The sequence below is a fragment of the Leuciscus leuciscus genome (assembly GCF_965113295.1).
Source record: "Leuciscus leuciscus genome assembly, chromosome: 15".
NCBI classification, from domain to species: domain Eukaryota; kingdom Metazoa; phylum Chordata; class Actinopteri; order Cypriniformes; family Leuciscidae; genus Leuciscus; species Leuciscus leuciscus.
In genome coordinates this window covers 20,917,224-20,942,286 of record NC_138739.1, presented here as the reverse complement: position 1 = coordinate 20,942,286, position 25,063 = coordinate 20,917,224, and the positions used below count along the sequence as shown (strand labels likewise).

Sequence of the window (25,063 nt, the reverse complement as noted above, 5' to 3'; positions counted from 1 at the left end):
GCCAGAACACATTAAACGTTTTTTCTTTTTTTTCAGTAGAAAACAGTGTCATGAGTTAATGACTTATGATTTTAAATTTTAAAGATTTAAATTTTTTATATTTTTACCAACCTATGACTCGTTACCTGTCCCTGATCTATAAGATATATTTTTAGTGTGTCTATTATATATTTTTTATACAATATCTAATATCCAAATCTAATTTCCATGTGTAAAGTCAGTTTTTTGTAAAATGTACAATATTTGCCTCTGTAGAAGATTTTTACTCAACTCCACTTCATCTCAGTCACTGAATCGAGACAGCTTTTGAGTTGATTTGAAATCAAACTTGAAACCGCTGGTCTTGAAGATGAACTCTGTTTACTGTAAAAACTTCAGATTTCGTTGTCCTCTCGCTTGTTGTAAAGAAGATAAATGAGTGAAACTCTTCCCTCGTGGAGGAGGGCAGTGATCCGGCTTCTCTCCAGTGTGGATCCTCTCATGTCTTTTCAGGTTTGCTGACTGACTGAAACTGTTGTCACAGTGAGAACACTTGTAAGGTTTTTCTCCAGTGTGGATCCTCTCATGTGCTTTCAGATGTCCTGAATGACTGAATATCTTGTCGCAGTGAGAACACTTGTATGGCTTCTCTCCAGTGTGACTCCTCTCGTGTGACTTCAGGCTTCCTGACTGAATTAATCTTTTGTCACAGAGTGAACACTTGAAAGGTTTTTCTCCAGTGTGGATCCTCTTGTGTGATTTCAGGTTTGCTGACTGACTAAATCTTTTGTCACAGTGTGAACACTTGAAAGGTTTTTCTCCAGTGTGGATCCTCTCATGTTTTATCAGGTTTTCTGACCATTTGAATCTCTTGTCACAGTGAGAACACTTGTAAGGTTTCTCTCCGGTGTGGATCCTCTCATGTGTTTTCAGAGATGATGACTGACTGAATCTCTTGTCACAGTGTGAACACTTGTAAGGTTTTTCTCCAGTGTGAATTCTCTGATGCTTTTTCACGTCAGCTTCTGTAATAAAGGTCTTCCCACAATCAAAGCACATGTGATTCTTCACACCACTGTGTCTTTCCTGGTGTGCTTTTAAATGACTCAGTTGACTAAAACTCTTTCCACACAAAGAACAAATATGAGGCTTTTTCTTTGAATGAACGTTCAGGTGGATTTTCAGGGATGATGTTGAAAAATATGATTTACCACATTGATCACAGCTATAAGGCCTTTCTCCAGAATGAGAAAGCAGATGTGATTTAAAAGTGCTTACATGTGCAAATCTCTTCCCGCACTGATCACATGTGTACGGCTTCTCTCCAGCGTGGATTCTCATGTGACGTTTCAGGTTATCTAGATACGTAAAACTCTTCCCGCACTGATCACACGTGTGCAGATTCTCTCCAGTGTGGATTTTCATGTGTATATTAAGGCCTCTTTTTTTTAAGAAACTTTTCCCGCACTGATCACGTGTGCAGATTCTCCCCAGTGTGGATTTTCATGTGTATATTAAGGCTTCTTTTTTTTGTGAAACTCTTCCCACACTGATCACATGTGTGTCGCTTCTCTCCAGTGTGAAACTTCATCTGAATTTTAAGGGTTCCTTGTTGTGCCAAACTCTTCCCACAATGATCATAGGTGTGAGGCTTTTCTCCATTATGGATTATCATGTGTCTCTTCAGGATTCCATTTTCTGTGAAACTCTTCCTACACTGAGGGCAGGTGAAAGATTTTCTCAATAAATTAATTTCAGTCTGTGAGCGACTTGATTTTTCACCAGCTTTGACATGATGTTTCTCCTTTGCTTCTTTAAGTTCTTCACGCTCCTTGTCATCCATCAGATCTAAAATGAAAGAAAGGTTTAATTTTCAGTAAATCATAAAAAAATCTGGAGAAATGAGAAGGAAAAGAACATGATTTAACCTTGATAATTTATCAGGAAGAAACTAATAACTGCCTTTATCAAAAACAAAAAAATCTGATATCTATCCATTCCCAAATCACTTCTCCTTTGTAGGGTCACAGTAATCCTGGAGACTATCAGCATCTCTAGCCATAGACAGGGAAACACCCTGGATTGATTCACACAGAGTTCACAGATTACAGTGTTCACAGGTAGGTTAACTTGCTTTGATTTAATTACTAAAATGGTGCTGTCAGCATGTACATGTGACATAACATGCCATTAGAGGTGAACACTAACTCAGTTATGTATGTCCTGTTTTGTTTGTTACTTTCCTAATGTATAATTATGCCAGTAAATAGGGGTAGGTGATTTACCAGTAGAGATAAACCAGTAGAGAGTTGACAACCTCTATAAATGTTATACTATCATCATGGTTATACTCCCATAACCAACTTTTTGGGTCTGGTTCTCAAGGGAGCACCTGAAGATGATGCTCGTTACTCACACTTTATGCGGCACGCTTATCCTACAAGCTGTCTAAATGTAAAATAACACTATTTGTTCACTGTAGAAATTAAATATAGATTCATGTATATTTGGATAAATCCATTTTATGACAGCCACCATTTGAATGTTAATATTAAAAAAACTCGTAGAATCATAATTATGTAATTAAAAATGTATTACAACATTATTATAAAAACTTCCTTATGTAATTTATAAATCACGAATCAATTAATTTTAACCTTTAATATAAGGATGTACCAACTGTGGTTGCCTGTATAATTTACTGCATTAGATGAGAGATATTTTAGTCTTTGAGGAAATTTGCCATGTTAATCAATATTGAATCAAAATTGGATCGCAAGCTTATGAATCAAAATCGAATCCAATTGAGAAATTTATGTAAATGCCCAGACCTAGTGTCAATAAATATTTTTCTTTATTTTTACTTGAAGCAAATTTGATCTTTTCCCTTTATTTGAGTGCACCAGAATGCTTCGTAAAAACACAAACATTTTCTCCTGTGGGACGATGCTCCCAGACGCCGTACAACTATTTACTTCATAAACATGTCACCTTTTTCACCTCTTGTGAGTTTGCAGGTCTGTGCTATGTTTCAAGAGTAAATATCACCATTCAAAATACTTCTCTAACATTTCAAAATTCAGCATATCCCTAAACATGCACTTTCTGCAACTAACATTAATTGTTCATTTTCCAGGACAACAACAAGATTTTCCAAGGCCATTTTACATTTTACATGTGTTTTCCAGGACTGGAAACAGGGCGCATGAGAACCTTCATAGTTCTAATGACGGTTCTAACAACAACCATTAAATCGGATGAACTGCTTCAAGTTCTATAACCTTAAAGGCACAATATGTAATTTTTTTGCTTTAAAAATAGCAAAAATCACTATATCTATGTTATATATATTTTTTAGTTGTGTACTTACATTATCCCGACTGTTTCCAACAACTTTCAAACCAGGAGAAATTTTAATTTAATTCGAAGACACGAGTTTCTTCGAGTTTCTTCGAGTTTCTTTATTTCCGTTTTGTCGCAGTCAATGGCGTCATATCCGCGTTGTCCCTGGTTTCCGCTTGTACTGCCATGGTAACCAGAGCTATGAACCAGAGCCCTCTGATAGTAACCAAAGCGACTGACGGTAGTTCGCAATGTCTATCTGCACGCTGTTGTTATTTCGTTCAAACATTATGGACCATGGCAAGCAGACTTTGGATAAAAAAGGAGAACTAAACTGAGAATCAATATCAGCGCGGTGTTTTCGAGATGCCGAGAGCTCCCATGGACAGTAACGTTATATAAACGAGAGCTCCACGTCCGAGACTTCAACCGCTCCTACATGTACTTTATTAAACACATTTACATAAAACGAATCAATGTTATATAGCTCAACCTGATGAAATGTCAGAATATGATCTGTATGTTATTCTAATGTTGATCTAGCTTACTGCTAGTCTCATACAGACAAACTAACACATACATTTCAACACATTCAAATGCAGTTTATTGTGTGCTAGTGTAATGTTAGACCAAGTGAAACAGTGCTGCGTTACCTCACAAGTTTAATTTGTCTATTAAACTGACCTGTGAGTTGTAATTCTGCACTTGCGTGTAGTTCGGTAGAATGAAATGTCATATTCCTTTTATATCTGCGGGACTCGCGTCGCGTGTGGAGCTGATAGCTGTCTCTTAGCAACCCCGAACTGCTTCATATCACAGTCATGATAAAAGCATCGATGTATTCAGTCATCCATAAACATTATTAGATCGGTCGGCTTGACGTTGACGACAAGATCCATAATTCTTAGCAAATGTTGCGTCATCAAACTACGCCTTTGTTATTGTAAATATGTTAGCGACCCCTAGTGGAGAAAAAATTCCATAGTGTACGTTTAAAGGATTAGTTCACTTTCAAATAAAAATGTCCTGATAATTTACTCACCCCCATGCCATCCAAGATGTCCATGTCTTTCTTTCTTCAGTCGAAAAGAAATTAAGGATTTTGAGGAAAACGTTTCAGGATTTTTCTCCATATAATGGACTTCAATGGCAATCAACCATTCAAATGTTCAAAGAAGGTTCAAATGTCAGTCTCAATGCAGCTTCAAAGTCTCTACACGATCCCAGTCCCAATCCCATTTTTCATCTCTGAGCATCTTTGTTTTAATTTTAATTTTTTTTCATAACCTTTCCAACGTGATAACGTAATGCGTGGCGCATCTCAGAGATGGTATAAGACGGGCATTTGTGGTTAAAAAGTATATAATAGTTTTTTTTGTGTGTGAAAATTACCAATCGTTTCGCTAGATGAGACCCTTATTTCTCGACTGTGATCGTGTAGAGACTTTGAAGCTGCATTGAGACTGACATTTGAACTTTGAAAATTGGAATAGTTGGTTGCCATTGAAAGTGAACTAATCCTTTAATGTTCTTAGGGTGACCAGACGTCCCAAAATCCAAGCTGTTGTCCCAAATCCGGCCCTAATTGTCCCGAAAATTATACTAAAGCAAAATCTTGAGTAGTTATTGTTTGATAAAACATTAAAAACTGTCCATGGAGGTTGAGTCTTCCTGCAGTCAGCCCCCGCCGGCTGCTCATTGGCTGCAGCATCTTTTTTCTCTTTCTTTTCTTCATCTTTTTTGATGTTCTACAAAGATACCGTAGGCGCAAATTTATATGCATTGATAAGCGAGCGCAAGTTTCAGCAGCCGTGAGGACAATGAATGTGCAGGCAGCCAGTCGTAAAGAATTATAACAATTATTTAGTTTTCTTAATGACGGACAATTTAGTCGTAATAATAATTTTGGCATAAGGCTTATTAGCGTTAGGCTATAGCCTGAGAGGTCTGATTTACGCACTGTTACAACAGCCATTGTTTTTTTTTGTTTTTATTCACAATGACATTTGAGTTCATGATTTTAATGTTTTTTTGTGGCAGAATGACAGACTGTTGATCTTTGAAAAAAACTATGTTTGGTTCAGGTTTAAAATTCATTATCTTTTATTATAGGCTATGTAGTCTAATATCATAGCAGGCCTAGACCACCAAAGCAACCCCTCCATCCCGAATTTCAGCCAATCTCATCTGGTCACCCTAAATGTTCTTCAGCATCATTTATGAAGAATCAAGAATAAACACCAACCTGTTCAGTATCTTCATGTTTTATTCTGTAGGGTTCTGGATCATCCATGTCCTCTAAACTCTATTTCTTCACTTGTAAGTTGATGAAAATATTCCAGCATTCCACGGCCTATTGGTGAATTCCTGTGGGAGGAGCTTCACTGAATGCTAGTTGCTGTATAATGGGAGAATCAGATCTGCAAAAAATAAATAAATCGGTTTTACACATTAAGCATTTATGTGTTACGTTTAACTATCCACCAACAATCTATCAAAATGTAAATAAATACATAAATAAACAAAATAAACTGTTTTATATTTGGCTCAACTTTTCAACTACCTGCATTTTGTTAGCAGCTGATTATTTTAAACATGTTTTCCACCCCACATACTATAACAAAATTAATAAAGTTAAGAGATGTTTATCTTTAAGATCTCAAAAGAGTTCACTTTGCCTCAGTCCATTAATTACACCAATTAAATTAATTTAAGGGACAGATTATTATTTATGATCAAATACAATTTACGAGAGATCTAACAAATGAGGAGAAAACAAAAGCTGTTGACATTAAATAAAGAGATAATAATTTGATAAATAATCAGATAATATGAGTCAGTATTCTGAAAAAGATAAAACTGCACTATTATTTCTCACAGCCTAAAACGAGAAAAACATTAATAATGTATCAAACGTACAAGAGTAACATTCGAACATCGAAACAGTCATACACACAAACAAACAAAAACACAAAAAATCTCACAAAGAAACTGTCAAATTGCCAGCTATGCTAAATGTGTATTCCAGTAGGCAGACGCCAGAAAAATGCAAACAAATAGTGCAGAATCAAATGAAAGCAAGACAGAAAGGACAGCAAAAACGTCGCTTATACAAACGTTTTATCATGATTTTGTTAATATACAAAGCTGTGAGTAACTCACAGAAGACGTCTTTGACTGAGTGAGAACCAGACTGTAAAAAAAGACATTAAGCATTTATGTGTTACGTTTAACTATCCACTAACAATCTATACAAATTTTAATACATTCAATTGTTTTATATTTTACTCAACTTTTCAACTACCCGTATTTTGTTAGCTGGTTATTATTTATTTGTTTAATGTTTAAAACATGTTTTCCACCCCACCCCACAGACTATAACAAAATTAATGAAGTTAAGAGAGGTTTATCTTTAAGATCTCAAAAGAGTTCACTTTGCCTCAGTCTGTTCCACCAATGAAATTACTTTAAGTGACAGATTAAAATGATTAAAGACAATTTACAAGAGATCTAACAAATGAGGAGAAAACAGAAGCTGTTGAGAGATTATCATTATATCAATAATCAGATAATATGAGTCAGTATTCTGAAAAAGACGATAAAACTGCACTATAACAGTATTATTTGCCACAGCCTAAAACGAGAAAAAGAATTATAATGTATCAAACGTACAAGAGTAACATTACTACTTCAAACATCGAAACAGTCATACACACAAACAAACAAAAACACAAAATATCGCACAAAGAAACCGTCAAATTGCCAGCTACGCTAAATGTGTATTCCAGTAGGCAGACGCCAGAAAAAGGCAAACAAATAGCGCAGAATACAATGAAAATAAGAAAGAAATGACAGCAAAAACGTTGCTTATACAAACGTTTTGTCATGGTTGTGTTCATATACAAAGCGCTGTGAGTAACTCACCTCAGAAGACTGCTTTGACTAACGCGCCGGTGGACACGTCATCACTCCGAGACGAAATGTACTTTATGAAAAGCTGAATAAACAAATATTTCCTTAGACGAATGGAAGGCCATACAAACAGCTATTTCTTTAGACCTAACGTGTACAGACGATACAACGCGAAGACGCATTAAATATTGCGTGTTGACCAAATTGCATTAAACTATGGTGCAGACGTTTAAACCCAGGAGTTCAACTAGTCCCGCAAAATCTACACTTTTTATATTAAAGGTCCCATATTGTACACCTTTCTGGAGTTTTATTTCAGGTTTTGATGTCCTTAAAAATATATATTTGCAGTATAAGCACCAAGAAATATCTCAATATATTTTTACAGCTCTGCAGTGTCAAAGAAAAAACGATTTACAACCTACAACTCAGACTGGGCGAAAAGAAAAAAACTTTTCTGAATGGGTAAGGCCCACCCAAGGAGACCCGTTCTCCGCTAATTAAGTTGGCTTGAGAGAGCCAACTTACTGATATTGTACTTAAACTTAATATTATTCTTCTTCTTCTGAGACTAAAAAAATATAACTTTAATACAGCCTAGAGCTTTAACTCTACATACTCCAAACTCGGCTCAGACCTTCTGACTATTCTGACTCGGTATGCTATATCTTTTCTAACTGATCGGACTTACGGTTTTCCTAAAAATGACGATCAAAACTCGGAAAAACTCCCATTGACTTTTTCACCAACCGACAAAAATTCAAATCTAAATCCCTTGAAGACTAAACCAAACTGCCGTTCTATATACTATATGAGCCATTGAGACTCATTTAAACTAATAAACTCATCTATCTATCTACTTCAAACTAAATTAAACTTCAAACTAAATTAAACTTCAAACTAAATTAAACTTCAAACTAATTTAAACTTTAAACTTCAAACTAATTTAAACTTTAAACTAATTTAAACTTCAAACTACTAAATTTACTTCATTTAAACTAATAAACTCATCTATCTACTTCAAACTAAATTAAACTTCAAACTAAATTAAATTTCAAACTACTAAATTTACTTCATTTAAACTTATAAACTCTAAACTCATACACTTATAAACTAATTAACTTATAAACTCATGAATTCATAGACTTATGAACTCTTAAACTCATAAATGTATAAACTCTGAACTCTTAAACTCAAACTTATAAACTGTAAACTCATTTAAACTTATAATCTCTAAACTCAAAAACTCGTACTTATAAACTCATCAATTTATACTTATAAACTCTAAACTCATAAACTCTGAGTGTGCATGTGTGTCTGAGTGAGTGTGTGAGCGAGTTAGTGTGTGTGTGTGTGTGTGTCTGTCTGTCTATCAATCTAACTTATCTATCTATCTATCTATCTATCTATCATAAACTTCAAACTACTTTAAACTTCAAACCACTTTAAACTTCAAACCACTTTAAACTTCTTAATTTAGATATACCAGCTCCAAAGCAACGCCATAGCAACCAAACTTGAGTACCCTAGCAACCGTTTTGCAAGACCTATATCTCTGTATCAGAACATCGTATAGAGATGAGGTTTGGCTCTTTTGACTCATGCTAGCAAACAGCACTTTCAACATGCTACACATGCAAGCAGTGAATAGCTACATGCAGGGCTGGACTGGTAATCTGGCATACCGGGCAAATGCCCGGTGGGCCGACGTGCTTTTTGGGCCGATACATCTCATACTTTTTTTTTTTTTTTTTTTTTTTTTTTTACGGCCCATAAAACTTGTACATCGGCGGCCCATTCGTTTTGTTTTGTTTAGTTGACGGCGCTGGGTTAGTGCCAGTGTAATGCATTGGTCAAAAAAAAGTAAGCGTTAGTTTTTTTTCCACTGACAGACCGCCCAAGAAACGCGTAGATCAGCGCCCCATTGGTTGTTTTCTTGATTGACACTGGGCTGGCCCAATCACAGCTTTAAAAACCTCCCCCTTTGGGCTTTGAGTGAGCGTGCAATGTCAGTGTGTATCTGTCAAAACAGTCTGAGAGATGGAGAAGAAACGCAAGGAATGTGCAGATAAATAGCGTGTAATAGAAATAGCAGACGCTGTAAAATGTGTCAAAATATATACGTTTTCTGCAGCAGCAGGACCTTCATCAGCTCTAGTGGCTGATGAGGAGGATAGTGAGGAGGATCAGGAGAGATGAGAAAGTGTAGAGTCCGCGCGCGGTAAGCAGAACTACTTTCAAAACACTTTGGCTATGAGTGTAGGAACCCATTACCCAGTTACGCTTTATTTCCACATCTGCATAGTTGACGATTACAGAAATTTACTAGAAGTTTAAAGAGACGCGTTTTTATCCATGTTTTCCGCCAAAATAAAAGCTTGATGCAGTTTCCGTAAAAATAAAAGATCATGTGCTGATCTCTTTCAAGTTTAGAAATTAGTACAAAACTAATTATGAAAGTTTTCTTTATTTTTCAGTGCATTTGTTTTACAATATATGGCTATTAGGCTACTGTCATAAGATTAATATTATAACTATTATTATGTAGTAGTGTAATATAGACAGACACTGTTACTAAAAGAGGTTTGATTTTTTCTTTGTTATATTTGTACACTGAATATGGGTTGGAGCTTTTAATTTTGAACCCTCAAACTGCACCAGATTGATGAATTTAACATTAAAATGCACAAAATTTTCCACCCACCACAGTTTTACCAAAATTCCTGAGAAAAACACCGGTATTGCTATGCCAATGCAATAAATTACAATTTTGTACTTGTTTCATCTGTTAAAGGTCCCATGACATGCTACTGTTTGTAGGCTTTAATATAGACCTTAGTGGTCCCTAGTACTGTATCTGAAATCTCTTTCCAACCAAAAATTCAGCCTCGGTGCAGAATTATAGCCACTACAAGCCAGTCCCAGAATGAGCTTCCTTCAGACAGGCCGTTTCGGTGTCTGTAGCTTTAAATGATAATGAGGAGGAGAAAGGCGGCGCAAGGTGGAGGGTGGGCGTGGCCTTGACCATCTTGCGCAACGATACCATGCATGTTTGTATAAATTTTGGATATATTGCAATGGCACGAAGACACGCAGTCGTTCAAGCATTTCAGTTTGACCCAGAATCTGATCCAGATGGAGAAGCAACGGATGAAGAAGTTGCAACTCAGCGGCTCCAGCATAGTTGGGGGCCTTAAGCACATTTTCGCGCAAATTCATCTAAAAGCGCCAGATTTGGCACAGATGTAGCTCAGGTCATACCGAAATGATTTAGCTAGGGCGCCAGAGCCAGCGACCCTCGGGGCCAAGATGGCGGCCAAATCCAATATGGCCGCCGCCCGAAAAGGGTCCCGGCTAGGGATGCACCGATCCACATTTTTTCACTTCCGATCCGATCCCGATACCTGAATTTGGATACCGGCCGATACCGATACTATTCCGATACCAGAGCTGTGTTTGCTTTAATATTATTATTATCATTATTGTTTATTTTATATGATGCTGAAATAAACTCCTCTCAACAGGCAAGTATGATATGTAGGCCTACATATTTATGCATGTATGGTAAGTATAAGGTCAGAAAAGGAAGTCAGAAAAACAGTAAATCCTGTTAACAGGAAAAATCCCATTCTGAAAACAAATATGCAACTGTAGGTCATGTCAATATTTATTACATTCCCAAAATGTCAAATACTTGAGTCTTGAAATATAAGAAAAGTGCAAGTGTAAACATCTTACACACACACACACACACACACTATCTAAAGGGTGATCCTCGCTCCGATGCTGTAACTCTCTCGATGAATGCTCGATCAACATCAGCCATGTGCAAACAGACAAGCGGATTTCGCCTCAGACGCGCGTCAATTTCGCCTCAGACGCGCGTCAATTTCGCTTCAAACTTTTGCTTTTTACGAGCGTCAATTTCGCTCTGGGCGCGCGAATGGATTCAAAATATTCAAGCGTCCAACTAGACGCGGCAGACGCGAATTTGACGCGCTATTCGCGTTTGGTGTGAACGCACAGTAACGTGGTGCTTTTTTAAATGTTTGATTGCATTCGTTGTGTTGTACGACGCGAGGGAGCTTCAACGAGCTCTGAATTACGGCTTTGCAAACATTGCATTTTGCTGTCTTGCTCTGCGGTGTTTCCAGTGTGAAGAATTTCCACACAGCGGCCGCAAACTGCGGAATGGATTTCCTGAGCGGTGGCGTGTCTCATAACTCTGTGTCTCATTGAGCCGCGCCTCCGTTCAGGAAATCCATTCCGCAGTTTGCAGCCAGCTAGCAGACTAGCCGGCGGGAATCACTTTTGGAGTCATTTCAGCAGACAACGTTAAAGCGCAGACATGACTCAAGGATATCGGATATCTCCGCAGGTTGGATCGGGAAAATCCGATACGTGAATTACGCTGGTATCGGTCCCGATACCGATACTGGATCGGATCGGCCCCATCCCTAGTCCCGGCTTTAACTTTTGAACCACATGAGTTACAAATACAAACTTGATATGTTTTTCAGCTTAATTGATCATGAGAAACACATAGGAATGTTTATATTTATGACCCAGTATATCTGGACCCCTCGATCCTCCAATTCCAATATGGCTGCTGTCCAAAAAAGCAGTTTGGGCTGTAGTATGGGGCCTTACACACCATTGTTCGCGCAAATTCATCTACAAGCACCAAATTTGGCACAGATGTAGCTGAGGGGATACTGAAATGATTTAGCCAGGGCGCCCGAGCCAATGGTCCCTGAGACCAAGATGGCGGCCAAATCCAATATGGCCGCCGCCTGAAAGGGTTTCGGCTATAGCTTTTGAGCCAGATGAGATACAAATACAAACTTGATGTCTATTTTACCTTCTTTGACCATGGGAAACCCATAGGAATACTTACATTTATAATTGGGTATATCAGGACCCCCCAAATTCCCTAAATTCAATATGGCCGCTGTCCGAAAAACGGTTTTGACTACAAATTTTGAACCAAATGCGCTACAAATGAGGATGTGGTGTCTATGTTATGTTTATTGACCACAGGAAGTCCATTGGCATATTTATATTTATGCTTGTGTAAGTCTGGAACCTGTATTCTTTTCAAGACTGTGGTTGAAAATCCTTTTTTTTACCACAACTTTGAAGGTTATTCTCAATGTTGATTCATTTCCTTATAAAAGTGAAATGGTTTTCAGTGTACCACAGAATACATTTCAAAGTGTAATCATATAAGAAAGAATAAGACACAATTATTATTGCAAGGCAATATTTATATTATGTTAAATTGTTAAAATAATAATATAGTCAATTTTTCCAAAACTCTTAAAGGTTTGCTTAGCATAACAAAAAAACAGCAATAACATAAAAAACAACAGTGAATTCTTATGGTCTCTCACATGAATTATCATTATCACTCACAATCACCGGATCTCTCATTGTCTTCACCATCATTGTTTGTACAAGCACCCTCACATGCACATATAGAAGTGCAACGAACTCCGGCTTTACAGCACTTACAGTGCCCTCTACATGCTGTCTTGCAGCCACAGTGGAGGAGAATGGTGCAGGCTTTACTGGCGTCTCCGAGATTAGTCCAGTAAGGTTCCCAAGTCTTGCTCGTAGAGTCCCGAAACCATCCCCATGCATTAAACTCTGGGATATCTTGCTGGACAGCGGTTGCCTGATTCCAGTAGAAGCTGGCCTGCAGCAGTGCTCTTTTGATGTGCTGAATCAATGCAGCTTGGGTGGGTGGCAGGTTCTCGAGAGACTTGGTACCATTCGAGAAAAGGTGATGTCTAGCTTCATCTACACGGCTGGCACCACAGCTCTTGCTGTACATGATGACGACCATACGCTCCAGTCTTTGGACATGGACGTCATTGTTGATCTGTTCAGGCTCCAAGGTGAGGGTAACCAGAGATTCTGTGAGATCTGGTGTTGCCTCCCAAGCTGCCCATGCACTCTTTTTCCCATGGCACAGGAAGGCTGAGGTTGTGTCACAGCCTGTTAAAGCGTGGAAGAGTGGTAAGGCTAGTGACTTCTGGGGACCAAGATCCTTGCTGATTTCATGAGCAGGAATGTCCCTATAGTTTTTTCCACCTGCAAAGCCGATCCAGAGCTCTGTGAGGCCGAGTGTGTTGAAGAAGCGGATGGCAAGGATGACAACATCGCTGTCGACAGTCCGGACAAATGCCTTTTTATGGCCATTGGCCCCAGCATGTGCAAGATGCAGGATTATTCTTGTATCTGCTTCTGGATGATTACAAGGCTGAAGGGCAGACATGTCATACCCTGGTCTGTTGGAGAGTAGAGCATCTTTCTTGGTGGAAAGGAGGAGTTTACCTGACATGCCATGCTTGGTTATCTCTTCACTGATATATCCAAATAGTTAGATATATAACAATATATCCAGTATATATATAATAGATATATCCAGTTACGTTTTGGAATTGGAGTTCTCCCATCTACTTTAGTTCTTGATCTGGTTCCTCTGCGTTGGTGAGTTTGTGTTTTGAGGTTCTCCTCTGGATATGTATCAAACACAATATCCAATCACGTGACAGATTCATAGCTCATGTGTGACCTCACAAACCCAGCAATATTGGTGTTAACGTAGTCATGGAATGTTTTTTCAGTAGTTGGCCGGACCATTTGGACCATGAGCTATGAATCTGTCACATGAGCTCATCATGTACATCAAGAGCTGTGGTTCCAGCCGAGTAGATGAAGCTAGACATCACCTTTTCTCGAATGGTACCAAGTCTCTCGAGAACCTGCCACCCACCCAAGCTGCATTGATTCAGCACATCAAAAGAGCACTGCTGCAGGCCAGCTTCTACTGGAATCAGGCAACCGCTGTCCAGCAAGATATCCCAGAGTTTAATGCATGGGGATGGTTTCGGGACTCTACGAGCAAGACTTGGGAACCTTACTGGACTAATCTCAGAGACGCCAGTAAAGCCTGCACCATTCTCCTCCACTGTGGCTGCAAGACAGCATGTAGAGGGCACTGTAAGTGCTGTAAAGCCGGAGTTCGTTGCACTTCTATATGTGCATGTGAGGGTGCTTGTACAAAAAATGATGGTGAAGACAATGAGAGATCCGGTGATTGTGAGTGATAATGATAATTCATGTGAGAGACCATGAGAATTCACTGTTGTTTTTTATGTTATTGCTGTTTTTTTGTTATGCTAAGCAAACCTTTAAGAGTTTTGGAAAAATTGACTATATTATTATTTTAACAATTTGACATAATATAAATATTGCCTTGCAATATTAATTGTGTCTTATTTTTTCTTATATGATTACACTTTGAAATGTATTCACCTGTGGTAAACTGAAAACCATTTCACTTCTATAAGGAAATGAATCAACATTGAGAATAACCTTCAAAGTTGTGGTAAAAAAAAAAAGGATTTTCAACCACAGTCTTGAAAAGAATACAGGTTCCAGACTTACACAAGCATAAATATAAATATGCCAATGGACTTCCTGTGGTCAATAAACATAACATAGACACCATATCCTCATTTGTAGCGCATTTGGTTCAAAATTTGTAGTCAAAACCGTTTTTTGGACAGCAGCCATATTGAATTTAGGGAATTTGGGGGGTCCTGATATACCCAATCATAAATGTAAGTATTCCTATGGGTTTCCCATGGTCAAAGAAGGTAAAATAGACATCAAGTTTGTATTTGTATCTCATCTGGCTCAAAAGCTATAGCCGAAACCCTTTCAGGCGGCGGCCATATTGGATTTGGCCGCCATCTTGGTCTCAGGGACCATTGGCTCGGGCGCCCTGGCTAAATCATTTCAGTATCCACTCAGCTACATCTGTGCCAAATTTGGTGCTTGTAGATGAATTTGCGCGAACAATGGTGTGTAAGGCCCCATACTACAGCCCAAACTGCTTTTTTGGACAGCGGCCATATTGGAATTGGAGGATCGAGGGGTCCAGATATACTGGGTCATAAATATAAACATTCCTATGTGTTTCTCCTGATCAATTAAGCTGAAAAACATATCAAGTTTGTATTTGTAACTCATGTGGTTCAAAAGTTAAAGCCGGGACCCTTTTCGGGCGGCGGCCATATTGGATTTGGCTGCCATCTTGGCCCCGAGGGTCGCTGGCTCCGGCGCCCTAGCTAAATCATTTCGGTATGACCTGAGCTACATCTGTGCCAAATTTGGCGCTTTTAGATGAATTTGCGCGAAATTACCTATTTATGTGCTTAAGGCCCCCAACTAGCAGGACGTTTCCGAATGGTAAGTTTAAAATATTATGTTTGGATACAGTACTTTATTCGGATGGTTTACTGTTATCATCATGTAGCTAACGCTAACCTACTGTTGCCTTTTCATGAGAGATCTGTAACGTCTGCAATTTATCTTATTACAATTACATCAAGCTCTGCGATCTTGAAATGCGGATATCGCGCGCGCCATATAACCAACAGGAAAACGGTTATCCAAATAACAAAGAAGTGTACAACACTCGCGTTACAGTGTGTGTATTCACACACATAAACTGCATAGCTCATGTGACAGCCACATTCTACGTGTAACAAGCTAGGTAACCATAAACAGTAAAGCAACACACTTATATATTAGTTGACTTACTTGTCCGAGGTGTGTAGCTGAGCCAAAGAGAGTGATCCAGACTTTAGTTTCAGACGTTCAGCAAGCCCAGCTTTGTATTGACCCTTCAGTGTTCATTTGTACATCCAATTATTGAGCAATTATTATGCTTTGCTCGCTCAAAAGCCATGATATCTCTCGTGGACAAACTAAAATCGCGCGCGCGCGTTCCTGTTTCCTAGCTCGTTTTCTCATGGGCGAGAAATATCCTCTGGGCGGGCAAAGCAGAGAAAGGGGAGGTAACATTTCTCCTTGTAACATCATAAAGAGGGGATTCAAGATCAGCCTGATTGAGCCTCCATTTTCTCAAAGGCAGAGAAAGATAGGAAAAGCTCGATTTATACCGATTGAAATTTCTAGAAACTTGGGGACCATATACAGGCTAGGGGAACTCATATTAATGTTAAAAAACCTCAGAAATTGAAAATTTCATGTCATGGGACCTTTAACTCTCACTCGTTTATACTCACTCATTACATGGCATTAGTGGTTTTAATGAATAGGAGTTGAACAAAAACATATTCAAGGGCATGCAAAGATGGGTGGTGTTTATGATCATATATAGTGGGCCAGTCTGGGCCAAAATGCCAGGGCCGATTTTCTGTCCCAGTCCAGCCCTGGCTACATGCTAATAGCGATTAGTTAAGTAAGAACTCTATAAAAACTCCATAGTAACCATCTGTGACAACTACCAACCAACCTAGTAACACCATATCAACCGCTCTGAATACCATAGCAACCACCCAGAACACCCTAGCAACCACCTAGCAACCACCCAGAACACCCTAGCAACCACCCAAAAGACCCTAGCAACCACCCAAAATATCCTAGCAACCACCCAGAACACCCTAGCAACCACCTAGCAACCACCCAAAAGACCCTAGCAACCACCCAAAATACCCTAGCAACACCATAGCAACCACACAAAACATCCTGGTAACCACCCATAACACCCTAGCAACCACCTAGCAACCACCCAGAACACCCTAGCAACCACCCAAAACACCCTAGCAACCACCCAAAATACCCTAGCAACACCATAAAAACCACACAAAACATCCTAGTAACCACCCATAACACCCTAGCAACCGCCTAGCAACCACCCAGAACACCCTAGCAACCACCCAAAACACCATAGCAACCACCCAAAATATCCTAGCAACCGCCTAGCAACCACCTAGCAACCACCCAAAACACCCTAGCAACCACCCAAAATACCCTAGCAACCACCCAGAATACCCTAGCAACCACCCAAAACACCCTAGCAACCACCCAAAATACCCTAGCAACCACCCAGAATACCCTAGCAACCACCCAAAATACCCTAGCAACCGCCTAGCAACCACCCAAAAGACCCTAGCAACCACCCTAAATATCCTAGCAACCGCATAGCAACCACCCAGAATACCCTAGCAACCACCCAAAACACCCTAGCAACCGCCTAGCAACCACCCAAAAGACCCTAGCAACCACCCAAAATATCCTAGCAACCGCCTAGCAACCACCCAGAATACCCTAGCAACCACCCAGAACACCCTAGCAACCACCCAGAACACCCTAGCAACCACCTAGCAACCACCCAAAAGACCCTAGCAACCACCCATAAGACCCTAGCAACCACCCAGGACACCCTAGCAACCACCTAGCAACCACCCAGAACACCCTAGCAACCTCCCAAAATACCCTAGCAACACCATAGCAACCACCCATAACATCCTAGCAACCGCCTAGCAAAAAACTTTCTGGTCCAAACTTTCTCAAGCCAACTTAAAGTTTGGCTGCGTTCGAAACCGCATACTTCCCTACTATTTAGTATGGGAAAAAGAGTAGGCGAGCGAAAAAGTATGTACGAATCCAAAAGAGTAGGCGAGAATTACCTGGGTGACGTATTAATTATCGCGAGATTCGGACTTAAGTGCGTTCGAATATGCCTACTTTCCTACTATATAGTAGGCGGAAACAGTACGTGAAGGAAGCAGTACGTTCGAAACATCAGTATTCATAAAAGAGTAGGCGAGAAGTTCCCGGATGGCTTACTGCTTCCACACAGATTTTTGAGTGCTGATCCGTGGATACTCTTCTATCCCAGGAGGCCACGCGAGAGGACACGTCATTATCAAACATCGCGGAGATCAGCGACGCGGGTGCTTTCAAATGTGAGTAAACACGGTTCCTTGTTGAAGGTGTAAAGACGTTACACAGTGTAGTATAGTTGTGATTTTGCTGTAAAAACACGTTTTATTATGTATAACGTTAGCTAACAGGGGAGCTCCAGTAAGGACACGCAAGTTACGTCTCTAAAGTGGATTTACATAAGCCATATATATCTTAAAGACGCTTATTTTAAATGTCTATTTACATCTGACAGGAAAATATTCAGTAAGTATTGCAGAAGAGCACATCACTACATGAAATAGACATCTGAGTGATGAATGTGTGCTAGAACAAATAAAGTAACTGAACATAAGTTATCTATTTTATTTGTCCATTACTGTTGATAAATTGAGGAACATTTATGTTGGATAAAAAGTTAAAACAACCTCAACATGTAAATGTAGTGTTGCTCATAAATCACAGAGGTAATGTGAATCTTGTCTGAATGTTACAGGGTCAGATGAACAGATGTGTTTATCCAGTGGAGAGTGGCTCATGAAGCTGAATGCTGCCATCAAAGGCTTTGAGTGAGTATACTACAGACATGAATAACAACAACTATTTAAATATTAAGTTGTAGTTTATTTTAATTATTGTAATTTGAAACAGAGCTATTACAGCACTTTTCTGATTCTTGATTTCTGTGCATTTGCCGCACAGCTTTTGTGGAGCAGGACCTGCAAGGAAAGATGATGGCGGCATTTGTGAAAAAAAAACACGGCTTTGTCTTCTAAATAATACTGAAATCAAATGACATTGTGCGGTTAAAATGACTGTTTTTTGTGTTATGTTTGTGCATTTTTGTAGGATCTGAAATGTCAGCAGGCTGTTGTGAGCACTGAGGATGAGGAGCCCAGAGCTGAATCCTGGAGATGATGCCATGGATGAGACCCTCCATCACTCCACCTGCCCTTACGAGACCCTCCATCACTCCACCTGCCCTTATTGCCTCAGATTGTGAAGCACAACACAGCACGCAACAACCTCAGGCACGAACTAACGGCTCACCTGGTGGTCAGCTGATTCATAAGAATAAAGCCTCAGAATGGGAACCGCTGTGTTGAGATGGCAGAAGGATGTGGGGTTCAGCGCCTGTAGTCTACATACATGATTGTAGTTTGAATAAAGCTTTGTTTCATGTGTTGACTTGTATATGCATTTGTTTATTGTGTGATGGTGACTTTGATTCATTCTTTTACTAATTTATTAATATTTCTCATTGTTGTCAGTAAATAAAATATAAATATTTAATTAATGCTTTATTTATTGTTTGAATGAAAATGTAGATATGTTCACTATACACATCTAGAGTGTATTCATGCATAGCTTTGTTTTATTGAATTATTTTCAGTAAAAATTAATATAATTAAGTATTGGTCAGCATTTATCGTTGTTATTATTGTATGTTTTGGGGTGGGATAGCAATGCAATTCATTCTGGGGTAATATTAATTTTTAACATTAATGATACTTACATTTTTCGAGTATAAAATCAACAGTTTTCTCCAAAGGCGAATCTTCGCACAGCTGCCCTTTGTGCAGACATTACAAACGCTGGAGAAAACCGTTCTAGGTAGGGCTGTTGAGTTACTGATGTTATGAGGTATATATATATATATATATATATATATATATATATATATATATATATATATAGGCCTATATATATATATACACACACATATATCAATCATGGGTTTGCATACATAATATGAGATTTTATATACAGGGAAAAAGAACCTACAAGGTTGAATATCGTTATATATATTTTCTTAAATAATTAGTTATAATACACTTAAAAAATTAATTTTTTTTTATTTATAGGCCTAGGCCTGAGGGATGAAACAAGAGTTAAATTCATCAAGAAAAAGAGGAAAACAAAGCAGTAAGCCATTTTTGCTTGTGGCTGAAAATGTTTGGATATTAAATAAAGAAATTAACAACATATTCAAGAGATGACAATTTGGGGATTTTGTAATAAAAATAAATAATATCGTTAAGGATAAAACGGTGGGTCACATTAGTAGGGTTAAATATAAGAACTTAAATCAACCCTAAATGTATTCACAACATAAATGGGCAGCAGTTTCTTCAAAAAGACCACAAAATGAGCAAGTTTAATCAATATCAAGATATTTACAGATAGATGAATTAAACGTGTCGTTCAAATTTTTCAAGTTGTGGCTCTTGTGATAACGCGTCGTAGGTCACATGATAACGTCAACATGGCAGATGTCCGGTTCGCATTCATACTCAACGAGATCTGGCTATAAAGTACCTACTCTTTTAGCGCTCGTTAAGTAAGTACTTATTGAAATTAAGTACCTACTCATTGAGTATGCGGTTTCGAACGCAGCCATAGTCTCGACGAACTTTCGCATCTAGTTGTATTTTGTGTCCTGCCAAATTTCAGTTAAATATGAAGGAAAAACAGCACTGGAAAAGCATGCAAAAACAAAGAAGCACCAGAGTTTTGCATTAAGCAAACGCAAAACTCTAGCTATTGCAAAGTTTATGAAAAAACAAACAAAAATCATCTGAGTGTCCCGGTTTTTAACAAATCAAAGGTGGCAACCCTACCGACCACCCCCCTGTATCTGCATGAAATGGTTTGGTCCTGCCTTAGTCTGCGCGGTCTTTTGCAGACACAGACAGTCAGTCGATGCGCCAGAAATGTTGCATTGTTAAAAGAAAAACTGGTTTTCAAAAAAGGAAAGAGAAAAAAAGAGAGGTAAGACAAAAGAAAGGGTGTCAATCTGTAACCCAGTTTTCCCCAAGAAAGGTGGGTAGCCTTTAGTCTGTGAGTTGTCCATAGTGAAATAAGCTAGCTAGCTGCAGGCTAGTGTTAGCCTACATTTCTTTAACATTTAATCAGTGCAGTGAAACGTTTAGCAGGATATTCATATTAAATCATTGTCCATGCCTCTTTTAGCAGACTTAACAGACGAGTCAGCAGCACCCCAGTCTCCCCATAACTGCACCCCTCCCAGTCCCAGTGAAGAAGGTGAGCAACACTGTGTTAATGACTTTTTTCTCTGACTGTCTCTCTTGCTCTTTTTACCATAACAAAAAAGTAAATGAAATATTTATTAATGGCAAATTATTTTCTCACATAATGACCATTATGACATAAAAAAAAAAAAAAAAAAAAAAAAAAAAACCTCCTGTCTGTACTGGATGCAGTTAGAAACAGTTAATAGCTTACCTCAACCTGCATGTAAGTTACAGGCAATATTACAATAATCCAGTTTGATGCGTTCATTTAGACTGAATTTTGGCCGTTAAATGACATCTACAGATACAGACTTTATTATTACCATCATTCCAAACCTCAAAACCTATTTATTTAGTGATCACTTGATCTGTTTTGTAGCACTATAATAACCCTGATGTGGAAATTCTGTTTTACATGTCAACTTTATTTTGTTGTTGGCATATATGTGCAGTTAAGTAAAAAAATCTGCTGTTTTCATTGCTTTGAGATTATGATGTTAATTTATTTTAATTAAAAAGTTAATATATTTTTTTTATTATTTTTTTATCCGTCATTAATTTTACAATAAAAATACATTTGAGACTGTAAAGGACTGCCTTAAAGGACAAGTTCGGTATTTTACACTTAAAGCCCTGTTTACAGATCGTATCTGATGAAATAGAACGGTTAAGATTAAAATCTGGACACATGCTCCTGTCCCGAGAATTTTAGGTTTATTTTGGTTTTGTTGACCTATTTTGCCAAACGCGTCACGCCCGTGATTCTTCCGTTGAGAGCTTGAATAATAGACACTCCAGCCCAGTTGGTGGCGATAATGCACCTTTGCCAATTGCAAGCAAACCACGGGCATTTCATTGAATACACAGAAGAAGCAGAAGAAGAAGCGGCGGAGTAATACCGTAAAGGTGCTGCGGTCTCACAGTCAATGGAGTTGGACAAAAACTACGATAAAACCTGTTGGAATGCATCTTTTTCAGCGATTTTTGATGGAACATATCAGTGAACACCCCCTGACCACTCGGTGAGTTTCACGTCTTTGTAAACGAAAGTTTAATGTGTTTTTAGGACGGAATCTTCCAGTGCATATAGACAACCATTGTGGAGGTGGGGGGGGGGGGGAAGCGAAATAAACCTAAAATTCTCGGGACAGCAGCATGTGTCCAAATTTTAATCTTAACCGTTCTATTTCATCAGATACGATCTGTAAACAGGGCTTTAAGTGTAAAATACCGAACTTGTCCTTTAAAGCCACAATATGTAACTTTTTTGCTTTAAAAATAGCAAAAATCACTATATCTATGTTATATATTTTTTTTAGTTGTGTACATACATTATCCCGACTGTTTCCAACAACTTTCAAACCAGGAGAAATTTGTAATTTAATTCGAGAAACGTCCCGTTTCTTTATTTCCGTTTTGTCGCCGTCAATGGCGTCATATCCGCGTTGTCCCTGGTTTCCGCTCGTACTGCCATGGCAACCAGAGCTATGAACCAGAGCCCTCTGATAGTAACCAAAGCGACTGACGGTAGTTCGCAATGTCTATTTGCACGCTGTTGTTGTTTCGTTCAAACATTATGGACCATGGCAAGCAGACTTTGGATACAAAAGGAGAACTAAAACGAGAATCAATATCAGCGCGGTGTTTTCGAGATGCCTAGAGCTCCCACAGACAGTAACGTTATATAAACGAGAGCTCCACGTCCGAGACTTCGACCGCTTCTACATGTACTTTATTAAACAGGTGAGCACATTTACATAAAACTAATCAATGTTATATAGCTCAACATGATGAAATGTTAGAATATGATCTGTATGTTATTCTAATGTTGATCTAGCTTACTGCTAGTCTCATACAGACAAACTAACACATACATTTCAACACATTCAAATGCAGTTTAGTGTGATAGTGTAATGTTAGACCAAGTGAAACAACGCTGCGTTACCTCACAAGTTTAATTTGTCTAATAAACTGACCTGTGACTGTGAGTAGTAATTCTGCACTCGCGTGTAACGTTAGTTCAGTAGAATGAAATGTCCATATCGCGTCGCGTGTGGAGCTGATAGCTGTCTCTTAGCAATCCCAAACTGCTTCATATCACAGTCATGATAAAAGCATCGATGTATTTAGTCATCCATAAACATTATTAGATCCATAGATTAGATCGGTCGGCTTGACGTTGACGACAAGATCCATAATTCTTAGCAAATGTTGCGTCATCAAACTACGTCTTTGTTATTGTAAATAGGTTAGCGACCCCTAGTGGCGAAAAATTCCATACTGTACGTTTAAGGACATTTTTATGGTGGCTTTTAGTAAATATTGTGCTAGTACTAGTATTGAACTACAAGAAGCAAGACAGTTGCAAGCCTTTGATTAGAGTTATGTTATGCTTTTGATGGGACAGTTAGGTCCTAGAGATGTGCTGACAACAGCTGCACAGAGGGGCCCAATTCGATTTTTTTTGTCATGGGGCCCAAAATTCCTGGTGGCGCCCCTATTTGTACAAATTGCTGCACATTAATTCTGAATTTTGCACACACAAGTTGAAAGGCATTTGTTCAAATCAAGTTCACAGCTAAATTGTGCGTGCATTTATTAATCATTATGATACGAAATTCATAACAAAGTAGGCTATGATGTACAAAAAATCAGATGAGCCCAGAATATGAACGAAACCTTTAATTACACGTTAAGCATTTTCCTCCCATAGAAAACCATTATAAGAACACTTAATGTGGCTTAATGCAGATTAGATTGTGCCCTTATTATGTCGAAATAACGAGTTATTATGTCGAAATAACAAGATATTATGTCGAAATAACGACTTATTATGGTGAATATAATTGCTTCCAGAAATTATTTTTGGGGGTGCTGAAGCACCTGCTAGCCCCTCCCTAGCGCCGCCCATATAGACAAGACCAGACAAACAAGTCCTCAGAATTAAACGCTAGAATAGACCCCTTTTCAGTTGGTAAACATGGTGGCGTTTTTTGTGGGCGGAGCTTAGGTGGAGGCAGAATGATCCCTCTGGCCGCTTCACTAACGTTAGTTTGCAAGTTTTGTTAGCTTGTTTTTTTGACAATGACTGGAGAAAATCCGATTTTATCTTAATGTGCAAGGTCACTCAATGTCCAGGACCGTGATTGTTAATTTGCAAAAGTTAATTTTAATGGACATCCCAGATTGGCTGACCCGGCATACACGCTCATTCAATGGATGGACGATCTGACAGGATTAACGTCAATGCTACCTCCGGTTGAGTGGCCTGACTTCTACACCTACCCGATAGAGAAACTGAGGGTAAAGAGAAATTGAGGGCATATACATATTTAGATGCCTATAACTGTACTAAATGGTCACAAGACTTGTGTGGTAGCTTACGATCCGCAGTTCTGCCTAGCCAGCGCCAAGGCCAGTTGGTTTTAGTGACATTATGGTGCAATTTTAACGATGTGAATATTTTCTAGAAATAAAAATTCCAGATACAGCATATTCATTTTTTAACTATGTATTTGATTACACTTTCTTAGCAGTTTCTTCAAAAAGTCTAGTCACAATCAATCAAAACAATGTATACAGTCCAGAGTTTCCGCTAGAAAAAAATGGTGCCGGTCAAAGTGACCGGCAGAGATTTCGTTTTCCGGACATTTTGATGATATGCCGGTCAAATATTGCCTCTTAATTAGTCAAGTTGAGGAAAACTGGAGGCAGGCTATGTAACTTAAAAAAAATGACATAATCAGGCCGTATAGAATGCAACATGTTTATTAGCCTAACTTTCAAATAGACGGGAAAAAAAACATGAACGTCCGATTGGCGTCAATCAACGCCAATTGTTTTTACTATGGTTTCACATTCATAGTTTAACAAACCAATCCCCCTTCCCCACATAAAATATCTGAATATCTCGCGGTGTAAATAGCCGCATTTCCATTACAGATTTGCGCAAATGTTTTGCGCTATTATCTAAATATCGATAAAAAACTATTGCGAAATGACGGCGTTTCCATTAACCGATGTTATGCGACTAAACGTCCTTTTTTCTC

At 38.6% G+C, this 25,063-nt stretch overlaps 2 protein-coding genes across 7 annotated transcripts in view; one reads left to right on the top strand and one right to left on the bottom strand.

Annotated features, from left to right (window-relative positions):
* Positions 1 to 268: 268 nt before the first annotated feature.
* On the bottom strand, positions 269 to 7,465 carry LOC309475627 (uncharacterized protein). Its single transcript, XM_082138493.1, has 3 exons — positions 7,246 to 7,465; positions 4,006 to 5,741; positions 269 to 1,827 (listed from the first exon to the last, which is right to left on the bottom strand). The coding sequence occupies exon 3, from the start codon at positions 1,402 to 1,404 to the stop codon at positions 361 to 363; it is 1,044 nt and encodes a 347-aa protein (XP_081994619.1). The 5' UTR covers positions 1,405 to 1,827; positions 4,006 to 5,741; positions 7,246 to 7,465; the 3' UTR covers positions 269 to 360.
* Positions 1,968 to 25,063, top strand: part of LOC309475610 (uncharacterized protein) — a 38,216-nt gene continuing 15,120 nt past the window's right edge. For 3 of the 6 annotated variants that reach the window (XM_082138460.1, XM_082138461.1, XM_082138458.1), the window contains exons 1-2: positions 19,956 to 20,751; positions 20,953 to 21,024. The gene's annotated coding sequence lies outside the window, so the exon portion shown is untranslated. Of the gene's footprint in view, positions 2,100 to 19,955; positions 20,752 to 20,952; positions 24,603 to 25,063 lie in introns of those variants that run through there. The other 3 variants (XM_082138463.1, XM_082138462.1, XM_082138459.1) reach the window with 3 other exon arrangements.

Bases quoted from the DNA above. Each gene is read 5' to 3' on its own strand.
- LOC309475627 (XM_082138493.1), bottom strand. From the start codon at position 1,404: ATGAAAATCCACACTGGAGAGAATCTGCACACGTGTGATCAGTGCGGG.